General features: G+C 43.1%; 1 protein-coding gene across 3 annotated transcripts in view; it reads left to right on the forward strand.

Annotated features, from left to right (window-relative positions):
• The window catches only part of sfmbt2 (Scm like with four mbt domains 2), a 45,070-nt gene extending 42,005 nt beyond the window's left edge, over positions 1-3,065 (forward strand). For all 3 annotated transcript variants that reach the window (XM_034526147.1, XM_034526146.1, XM_034526148.1), the window contains 5 exons: positions 221-396; positions 485-654; positions 1,386-1,661; positions 1,965-2,087; positions 2,187-3,065. In XM_034526147.1, the coding sequence (XP_034382038.1) occupies positions 221-396; positions 485-654; positions 1,386-1,661; positions 1,965-2,087; positions 2,187-2,327 (886 nt within the window). In that variant the 3' untranslated portion in view covers positions 2,328-3,065. The remainder of the gene's footprint in view (positions 1-220; positions 397-484; positions 655-1,385; positions 1,662-1,964; positions 2,088-2,186) is intronic.
• Positions 3,066-12,098: the final 9,033 nt, after the last annotated feature.

Below are 12,098 nucleotides of genomic sequence, written 5' to 3' on the forward strand. Positions count from 1 at the left end.
CCTCCCCAAACCTTCGGCCATTACGCGGGAGATTGCGCAATCGACCCGCCGATAATCCAAACATTCTCGTTTTCACGTTATTTCATCATGAATAAAAGTCGAATCACCGGCTGACAATGTCACGACATCCCTCCTCCTCCTCCTCCTCTTCCTCCCCCCCTCCTCCTCCTCTTCCACCCCCCCCCCCCCCCTCCTCCTCCTCCTCCTCTTCCTCCACCAGATATAAAGGGAAAACCTATCGCTCCACCATCCGCATCGTCCGCCTCGCCGACCAGATCCCGGACTTCTGCCGCACGGTGTGCGTGAAGCTGCAGTGCTGCCCGAACCTCTTCAGCCCCGTCCTCGTGCCCGACAAGTGCCCGGAGAACTGCTCCGTCCAGACCAAAACCAAATACAGTGAGTCCCCTGTAATCGGAGGAGGAGACCCTCCGTTTCCTTTTTTTTAGGGCTTTGCCGTTGTCAACATCTGCTGATGCGTCCGCAGCCTACTACTACGGGAAGAAGAGGAAGCTGTGCAAGCCGACGGGGGGGGAGGAGGCGGCGGGGGCCGAGCTGGCCAAGCCGGCGCGCCGCAGGAAGAAGAGGAAAGCCATCTTTGTGCAGAAGAAGAGGCGCTCGTCCACCGTGGGCTACACGGCCGCCGGCTCGCCGCAGGTTAGAGAGCACGTCGCGTAATTTACACGATTTTTGTGTTTTTAGATGATTTGACGACTAAAATGCGATTTAGGGTCATTAAATACGGGATTTGAGACCAATGGGTTCTTTCTCAATGATGCTTTGCTCCATAAAATGTTTGTTTTGTTTTGTAGAGTTTAAATAATTACTCAACAGAAGATTGATCGGCATCTATTTTTGATAATAAACGAATCAATTAATTTATTTCAGTTCTAGAAGCTTCGAGAGTTTCGGTCTGATGGACTTTTAAAAACACGTCTGAAATGATTTTAATACATTTAGATTCAGCTTTTCATCCATTTTTTAATAACGAAGGTTATCGAACCGTAAAGTTTATCATTTAAGCACAAAAAACAAAAAAAAGAGAGAAAAACTTAATATTCAGACGAAAGAAGAAAACTAATGAATGAAGATTCAATAAGACACCAAGGAACTTCAGACTAACCTCAGCTAAACGTCACTTTAGTGGCATTAAAATACTGAGAAGTGTCTAAATATGTAAACAATAACAATAAACAGAAACACTGATGTGGTGACTCGTGTATCGAAAACGAGAGATCCATTTAAATCGGTTGTGAATAGAAGTTTTAGCAGGAACATTAAACAAAGAGTCTCGATAACGTTAAGATTGATTTTACGGGATTAGAGCAACAACAACAACAACGACAACAACGTGAGCGGCGTCTTGACTCCGCCCCTTCCTCCCTCAGGACAGCGAGGAGGACGAAGAGATGGCGGGTTTGCAGTCGGGCAGCGAGGGCACCAGCTCGGAGCCCCGCGAGGACCACACCGACGCCTCCTCGGTGGAGGTGACCAGCAGCCGGCCGCGCCGCGCCGCCGCGGCGCGCGGGACCTTCAGGACCTTCGGCGCAGGCAACGCCGCGGGCAGCCAAGAGGCCGCCGAGGGCCGCAGGAGGTCGACCCGCTCGCTGGCGGCTTACAACCAGAACCACAAGTACCAGCCGCCCCAAGGACAAGACATGCAGGTGCAGACAGACACGCAGACAGACACGCAGACAGACATGCAGGTGCATATATATATCTATATATATATATATATATAGATATATATATATATATATATATTATACAAAATTAAAAAGCTCTTTTCACACCAGAACAAAAAAAGATCCAAAGAGGTGTTTTGATTTTAATTAAAATGTTTAGAGCATTAGTTGAGCAATGAACAAAAAAATGTGTTTCTGGAATTGACAGTTTGTGTGTGTGTGTGTGTGTGTGTGTGTGTGTGTGTGTGTGTGTGTGTGTGTGTGTGTGTGTGTGTGTGTCAGGTGGGGGAAGAGGAGGGTCAGCTGGTTCTGGACAGTAATCCTCTGGAATGGAGCGTAGATGAAGTCGTTCACTTCATCAACTCCACTGACTGTTCGTCCCTCGCCAACATCTTCCAGGAGCAGGTACACACACAGTCACACACTCACACACACACACACACACACACACACACGGTCGGCCATGTTAAGAGCCAGAGTTTAAACACGCCTCTCCCCGTGCAGGACATCGACGGCCAGGCGCTGCTGCTCCTCACGCTGCCCACCGTGCAGGAGTGCATGGACCTGAAGCTCGGCCCCGCCATCAAACTGTGTCACCAGATCGAGCGCGTCAAGGTGGCCTTTTACCGACAGTACGCCGACTGAGCGCCCGGCCGCTGTTGGATGAGGCGCCCCCTGGTGGAGAGAGTGTGTGGTGTTGTTTTTTTTACGTGCAAGAAGAACGGATATTTTTTCCTGGAGCACAAAGCAGGAGACGGTGGTTAAGGATTCATTTCTGGGATATTGTCCCAAAATGTGACGCAACCCCTCCCCCCAAAAAAAAAACGGCCCGCGGGCGTCGACTCGCAGAACCAGCGGAACCGGCGGAGTCCGGATCCGAAGAAGTTATAAGCTGAGAAAAGCTGAAGACGTTTGTGTTTCTTACTTTTTTTCCATTTCATGTGCGATAGAGGAGCATTATTAGCATTTATTGACCATAAAAGATTTTTTTTTTTTTTTGTGACATTATTGGTTCTGGAAAAAATATATTTGGAAAGTATTTAAACAAAACCAAGAAGTAATATATTTGAAATATTTATTGTCATCCTTTTTATTTATAAGGAGTAATCTATTTGAATTCAGAGGAAAAAAAAGTAATAATTGATCGGTTTTATAATCATGTCGACGTTAAGCCCTAAAAAAAAGATTATTTCACAAACGGTTTATTTAAATTCGCACATTTTGTTGTTGTTTTTTTTTGGAAGAAGACTTTGTGTGTCGCAATCACACGTGAAACAATCACCAGAAGCTATTTTGTGTCCATCTATGCAAAAAAAAAAAAAAAAAAAACATGTTGCAGATATTTTTGATAAGTGAGCAAAATAAATTTCTATTGATTTTTTATTATCTGTTTTTTTAATTATTTTTTTTATTGAATTTTCTTTCAAGTGTTACAGGACACACAGAAAAAAGGTTTGTTTTTAAAAGTCAAATTTATTATATTTCGGGTGACATTTGAGACGTGGTCGTAATAGTTTTATTTGGCTTATTAACAGTTAATACTTTTTAAAGGTAAATAACCCTGTGACTGACAATAGAAACCTGTTTCTGCATAAAGTGAAGCCAGTGATGATGATGATGAAGAGGAGGAGGAAGGAGGAAGAAGAAGGAAGATGAAGAGGAAGAGGAAGAAGAGGAGGAGGATCTCGGGGAAGTCGGACCTCTCTGTGGTTAACAGGACAAAGTCACCGACGAAGACGAAGCACGCTCTTCCTCCTCTGCTGTATAACGAGGAACCAGAACCGAGCGGAGTCAGAGGTCAGAGGTCAGGGGTCAGAGGTCAGCCTGCTGCAGTAACTTTAATAAAATATGTCACACAAAAAACTGCTTTTAGAGACGAGTGCTCTTTTAGGGTAAAAGAGTGATTCTCAACCAGAGGATGCAGTTAAAAGTCCTGGATTAATAGTTTAAAAAGACATTTAAAATGGTTTAAATAGACATTAAAAATGATTATTTAAAATGGTTTAAATAGACATTTAAAATGGTTTAAATAGACATTTAAAATGATTTAAAAAGACATTTAAAATGGTTTAAATAGACATTTAAAATGATTTAAAAAGACATTTAAAATGGTTTAAATAGACATTAAAAATGATTTAAAAAGACATTAAAAATGATTCAAAAAGCCTTTTAAAATGGTTTAAATAGGCATTCAAAATGATTTAAAAAGACATTTAAAATGGTTTAAATAGACATTAAAAATGATTTAAAAAGACATTTAAAATGATTTAAAAAGACATTTAAAATGGTTTAAACAGACATTTAAAATGATTTAAAAAGACATTTAAAATGGTTTAAACAGACATTAAAAATGATTTAAAAAGACATTTACAAATAGTTTAAATAAACATTTAAAAGTCATGCATAATTGGTTTAGCTATTTAAAACTTATTGTAAGTCGCTTTGGATAAAAGCGTCAGCTAAATGACATGTAATGTAATGTAATGTAAAAGTAATAGATAAAAAGCTGAATGGACATCTAAATATAATGGATACATGGTTGTCATATTTAAAAAGTAAAGGGTAAATGGTTGAAGTCGACGATAGAGATATATATATCTATATATATATAGATAGATAGATAGATAGATAGATATCTATCTATCTATATAGATAGATAGATAGATATCTTTATATATATATTTTGACGGTTCAATTGTTTGACAATATCCACTTTTACATAATGAATAGCCTGAAATAAACATGTTAAAATCAAAGTAAATGATCCCACGGAGTCGATGGAGGGTCACTGGAGTTCATCTCACGGGCTGTGGGAACATAACTGGTTCTACTGGTAATATGGAACAAAAAACATAAACATGCTAATAACTCTTCAGGTCGATGAATATAAATCCTGATGATTTACAAAAAAATGTACTTTTCCCCTCAACCAAAATAAACAGGCTGCCTTGATGGACACTAATGTATTCCACACAACAACAACAACAACAACAACAACACAGCAGACGGAGCAATTACACATGAAACGAGACACTGTTTACAAAACAAAAGCAAAATGACACCGAGAGCAGAAACGAATAACAATAATAATAAATGTCTCTTTTCTGGCCCCGCGAGTATCCACTTAGACTCCGACACGTTTATTTAAGCTTTTATTTAAACCGAGCAGGTGTGTGTTGTTTTACAGCGACGCCCCGTTAAATAAACAGAACAATAAAAGAAGAGGACAAAAGAAAAGCAGTTGAGATTACAGATTATTCCCGTTTTTTCGTATTCATTTGAGGTTCCTGTTGTTATTGTTTTATGTGTCACTATTTAGTTATTTGAGCTTTCTTTCCTTATCTTTATTTTAAGAAATGTTTTTTTTCCCCCATTTATCAAAGGAATATAAAGTTGTCAAATAAAATACAAAATAGTCTAAAATCGCCAAGATATTTGATTAAAATTAGGAAGTAATTGATCTTTAACCTCTGACCCTGAATGCAGATTATGAATCTTAATAGAAATCTGATGCCCGCTACAGGTGTCAGTTTTTTTGACGGACAGGCATCAACTTTGCATTGAGGTTCGATATCCAAGCATCAGCCAATCGTGAGAGAGAGTTCAGTTCAGGCCGAAGAGATGAGATGCTGTCGGGCCGGGAGAGTAAAAAGACAAATATATGTGTATGTGTATGTATTTAAATTAATTCACGCTGCTTTGAAGTTTGGATCAGTATTTAAAAAGGGAAAAAAAGTGTATACAGTATACATATTTACACTTATCTATACATATATGTAAATATATGGCGGTGATGATGATGACGATGGCGGCGGTGATGATGGCGATGATGATGACGGTGATGACGATGGTGGCGATGATGACGATGATGGCGATGATGATGATGATGACGGCGATGATGACGATGATGGCGATGATGATGATGATGACGGCGATGATGGCGATGATAATGATGATGATGGCGATGATGATGATGATGATGGCGGTGATGATGATGACGATGATGGCGGTGATGATGGCGGTGATGATGGCGGTGATGATGACGATGATGATGACGATGATGATGATGGCGATGATGATGATGGCGATGATGATGGCGGCGGTGATGATGATGACGATGATGGCGATGATGATGATGACGGCGATGATGATGACGATGGCGGCGATGATGATGATGATGATGATGATGACGGCGATGATGATGGCGATGATGATGGCGATGATGATGATGACGATGATGGCGATGATGATGATGATGGCGATGACGATGGCGGCGGTGATGATGACGATGATGATGGTGATGATGATGACGGTGATGACGATGGCGGCGATGATGATGATGACGATGATGGCGATGATGATGATGACGGCGATGATGATGACGATGGCGGCGATGATGATGATGATGATGATGATGACGGCGATGATGATGGCGATGATGATGGCGATGATGATGATGACGATGATGGCGATGATGATGATGATGGCGGCGATGATGATGACGATGATGGCGATGATGATGATGATGGCGATGATGGTGATGATGGCGATGATGATGACGATGGCGGCGATGATGATGACGATGATGGCGATGATGATGATGATGGCGGCGATGATGATGACGATGATGGCGATGATGATGATGATGGCGATGATGATGATGATGGCGGCGATGATGATGACGATGATGGCGATGATGATGATGATGGCGATGATGGTGATGATGGCGATGATGATGACGATGGCGGCGATGATGATGACGATGATGGCGATGATGATGATGATGGCGGCGATGATGATGACGATGATGGCGATGATGATGATGATGACGATGATGGCGATGATGATGATGATGGCGGCGATGATGATGACGATGATGGCGATGATGATGATGATGGCGATGATGGTGATGATGATGATGACGATGGCGGCGATGATGATGACGATGATGGCGATGATGATGATGATGGCGATGATGATGACGATGGCGGCGATGATGATGATGATGATGATGATGATGATGGCGATGATGATGATGACGATGATGATGACGATGGCGGCGATGATGATGGCGATGACGATGGCAGCGGTGACGATGGCAGTGGTGATGATGGCGATGATGATGATGACGATGATGGCGATGATGATGATGATGGCGATGATGATGACGATGGCGGCGGTGATGATGGCGATGATGATGGCGATGATGATGGTGATGATGATGGCGATGATGATGACGGTGATGACGATGGCGGCGATGATGATGATGACGATGATGGCGATGATGATGATGACGGCGATGATGATGATGATGATGACGATGATGATGGCGATGATGATGACGGTGATGACGATGGCGGCGATGATGATGATGACGATGATGGCGATGATGATGATGGCGATGATGATGATGACGATGATGATGATGGCGATGATGATGACGACGATGATGGCGATGATGATGACGACGATGATGGCGATGATGATGGCGGTGATGATGATGATGACGATGATGGCGATGATGATGGCGGTGATGATGATGACGGCGATGATTATGATGGCGGTGATGATGACGGTGATGATGATGACGATGATGGCGATGATGATGATGATGGCGGTGATGATGGCGATGATGATGATGACGACGATGATGATGATGATGGCGATGATGATGATGACGATGATGGCGATGATGATGACGACGATGATGGCGATGATGATGACGATGATGATGACGACGATGATGGCGATGATGATGGCGGTGATGATGATGATGACGACGATGATGGCGATGATGATGGCGATGATGATGACGACGATGATGGCGATGATGATGACGATGGCGGCGATGATGATGATGACGATGATGGCGATGATGATGATGGCGGTGATGATGATGACGATGCCGGCGATGATGATGGCGATGATGATGGCGATGATGATGACGATGATGATGATGATGATGGCGGTGATGATGATGACGATGGCGGCGATGATGATGATGATGACGATGGCGATGGCGATGATGATGACGATGATGATGATGATGGCGGTAATGGCTGTTTCCTGTCTCGTGTCACCACTCGGCCTAATTTGCTGATTCATTCACGGCGTCCACCGTGACGTCAGCACACGGAAATTCATAAAGGCGGTGATTCACACCGGCTCCCTGTGCAGCTGAATTAATTTAATAGCTTTCTCACACACACACACACACACACACACACAACTCTTGCCACTTTTGTATTGAGTCACTGGGAAAAGCTGCTACTTTATACTGTTGCCTGGCAACCGCATATCAAACGAGTGCTTTGCATGATTTTATTTATTTTTACTGCCCGCCGTGTCGTTTGTGAAGTCATGACGGCCGAGGAGTAAACAGACGTTTGTGATATGAAAGGATGTGAATCTTTTAACCGTTAGCTACCGAAAGCTACCGTTGGCTACCATTAGCTACCGTTAGCTACCGAAAGCTTCCATTGGCTACCATTAGCGACCGATAGCTACCGTTAGCTACCGAAAGCTTCCATTGGCTACCGTTAGCTACCGATAGCTACCGTTAGCTACCGTTGGCTACCATTAGCTACCGTTAGCTACCGTTAGCTACCGAAAGCTTCCATTGGCTACCATTAGCGACCGATAGCTACCGTTAGCTACCGAAAGCTACCGTTGGCTACCGTTAGCTACCGATAGCTACCGTTAGCTACCAGTATATGAGAAGAGTTCATAACTTAAAACATTAATTTCCTTTATTACTAAAGTCTGGACACAACAAACATGATTAAATATGTCAGTTAACATGTCAGAGTCCAACATTTAAATATTACATTATGTAAGTATTACATTACGTAAATATTACATTACGTTCAACACTTATCTGCTCGAAACAAGTTTAAAAAAAAACGTGTAAAAATCAATCAAACCGGCCAGTGAGGAATAAAACGACTTTATTGGGAGGATAAAGGATTTTTTTAATCTTGTTTCGTGGATCGGAGTGAATTTCCATTATCGGGGTAATTGTGAAGTAGCTTGAAAACGCGGTTTAGAGAATTAACACAAAGAAATACAGTAAATATCATGTAATTAAGATAATAATAATGATCTAATTAAAGATGTGTTTGATTTTCATGAAAAAAAAGATGTTTGAATGTCTGTCTGTGTTGCAATGAGTATATTATTAAATATCATGAAGGATAGAATAAATATAATTTCTTAACAAAATGTAATGTAAAGTGATTCCATTTTGAGTTTTTAGCGTATTTTGAGTATTATCGGGATAATAGAGCCAATCACAATTATGTTGGCTTCCAATAGTTTACTATCCTTACACACACACACACACACACACACACACACACATGAAGTGAAGGCAGCAACACATCCACAATGAAATGATCTAATCAGAACAATCAATCAATAAAACTCTGATAGAACACGTCGGGGAGACGGAGTTTACACTGAAAACACTGAACGTGTGAGACAGGACACAGCTGGGAATTTCAATGTGTGTGTGTGCGTGTGTGTGTGTGCGTGTGTGTGTAGGTATGAGTGGCTGTGGGGGAAGGCGAGGTGTATGGTTAACCATAGACTGAGCTCTCTGTCTCTTTCACACACACTCACACACACACACACAAACCAACCAACCAATCACTTGCATTGCACTGCAGGCTTGAAATCTAGGTCACAGTAACACACACACACACACACACACACACACACAGAGTGTGTAACGGCTCGACAGAGAGAGAACAATCAGATGTGATGAAGACGAGGCGGCTGAACTACTTCAGACTGTTTTCTCGACCCTTGAAGCACAAACTCTCCCTCTAGAAACACACTCAGGTTTCATCAGCATCACAAGTTGTTGTTGTTGTTGTTGTTGTCAGATAAAGAAGCGGCCGAGAAAATAGTCATGGAAAATAGTCATGGAAACAGAACTGACAGATATAGAAGGACTGACAATAAGGGCGCTAGAACTTGGATGGGTACGTAAACCGTATGAAGTGCTCGTTTAGGCGCCCCCTAGTGGCAGCGGGCTTTAAAGGTTTATTCCATCTATATGAAAGATTACAAAGGTACTAAAAAACCACAAAAGAAAAAAGTTGTTTTAAGTGGATAACTACTAGTTATATTTGTGCCTTTAAAAAAAGAAAGCACAAATATTCACCAAGAAAAAATTTTGAAATGTTGAAATATATAAAAAAGAGAACATTCTGTAAATGACAATAAAAGATGGAGAGTAGTGTGTGTGTTGTAGAACGTACAGGAAAGTCCCAGAAATAAACATTTGCAACAATATAAGTGAATATTTTAGAAAAATAGTCTGAATATTTTAGAAAAAAAGTCTGAATCTTTTTTTTTAAAAGTCTGAATATTTTGAGGAAAAAAAGTCTGAATATTTTTTTTTAAAAGTCTGAATATTTTGAGGAAAAAAAGTCTGAATATTTTAGGGGAAAAAGTCTGAATATTTTAGGAAAAAAAGTCTGAATATTTTAGGAAAAATAGTCTGAATATTTTAGAAAAAAAGTCTGAATCATTTTTTTTAAAAGTCTGAATATTTTAGGGAAAAAATGTCTGAATATTTTAGAAAAAAAGTCTGAATATTTTTTTTAAAAGTCTGAATATTTTGAGGAGAAAAAGTCTGAATATTTTATTTTTTTTAAGTCTGAATATTTTGAGGAGAAAAAGTCTGAATATTTTTTTTTTTTTTAAGTCTGAATATTTTGAGGAGAAAAAGTCTGAATATTTTAGAAAAAAGTCTGAATATTTTAGAAAAAAATGCTGAATTTTTTTTTTTAAAAGTCTGAATATTTTGAGGAAAAAAATCTGAATGTTTTAGAAAAACGGCCCATCGCCCTAAATCCTCCCGTTAGCCGGCCGCTTGCAGCGCTAAGAGCCGGCTGCATAATTCAGGAGCTCCTCAATGGAACTCGTAGCTCCAAAGAACACATACAAACACTTTAGGACGTAAATACAAGTAAAGGCTCCAGAACCAGGACCAGAATCCCTCTTATTCATAATGAATTTCACAGAGACGTCGCCTGCAGCAACAGATGTCTAATAAGCAAACTTGTGATTCATGTTTACGTGTTTACGTGTTTATCTGTTTACATGTTTATCTGTTTACATGTTTATCTCCAGCGTCACTCCTCTGTTTATACGACGGAGCGCTTTACTCTAAGTTGTTCATCAGTCATGTGGACGGACTGTGGGACCCATAGATGATATGTGGAGAGAGGGGGGGGGGGGGGAGGACTGGGAGAGGACTGGGGGAGGAATGGGAGAGGACTGGGAGAGGAATGGGAGAGGAATGGGGGAGGACTGGGAGAGGACTGGGAGAGGAATGGGAGAGGACTGGGAGAGGACTGGGAGAGGACTGGGAGAGGAATGGGAGAGGACTGGGAGAGGACTGGGAGAGGAATGGGGGAGGAATGGGAGAGGACTGGGAGAGGACTGGGAGAGGACTGGGAGAGGAATGGGGGAGGAATGGGAGAGGACTGGGAGAGGACTGGGAGAGGAATGGGAGAGGACTGGGAGAGGACTGGGAGAGGACTGGGAGAGGACTGGGAGAGGAATGGGAGAGGACTGGGAGAGGACTGGGAGAGGAATGGGGGAGGAATGGGAGAGGACTGGGAGAGGACTGGGAGAGGACTGGGAGAGGAATGGGAGAGGAATGGGAGAGGAATGGGAGAGGACTGGGGGAGGAATGGGAGAGGACTGGGAGAGGAATGGGGGAGGAATGGGAGAGGACTGGGAGAGGAATGGGAGAGGACTGGGAGAGGAATGGGAGAGGACTGGGAGAGGACTGGGAGAGGAATGGGGGAGGAATGGGAGAGGACTGGGAGAGGAATGGGGGAGGACTGGGAGAGGACTGGGAGAGGAATGGGGGAGGAATGGGAGAGGACTGGGAGAGGAATGGGGGAGGACTGGGGGAGGACTGGGAGAGGAATGGGAGAGGACTGGGAGAGGACTGGGAGAGGACTGGGGGAGGACTGGGGGAGAACTGGGAGAGGAATGGGAGAGGAATGGGGGAGGACTGGGAGAGGACTGGGAGAGGAATGGGGGAGGACTGGGAGAGGACTGGGAGAGGAATGGGGGAGGAATGGGAGAGGACTGGGAGAGGCCTGGGCGAGGAAGGGGGGAGGACTGGGAGAGGAATGGGAGAGGACTGGGAGAGGACTGGGAGAGGACTGGGGGAGGACGGGGAGAGGACTGGGAGAGGACTGGGAGAGGAATGGGGGAGGACTGGGAGAGGACTGGGAGAGGACTGGGAGAGGAATGGGGGAGGACTGGGAGAGGACTGGGAGAGGACTGGGAGAGGACTGGGGGAGGACTGGGAGAGGAATGGGAGAGGAATGGGGGAGGAATGGGAGAGGACTGGGAGAGGACTGGGAGAGGAATGGGAGAGGACTGGGA

Source organism: Cyclopterus lumpus, chromosome 23, assembly GCF_009769545.1.
Source record: "Cyclopterus lumpus isolate fCycLum1 chromosome 23, fCycLum1.pri, whole genome shotgun sequence".
Classification (NCBI taxonomy): Eukaryota; Metazoa; Chordata; class Actinopteri; order Perciformes; family Cyclopteridae; genus Cyclopterus; species Cyclopterus lumpus.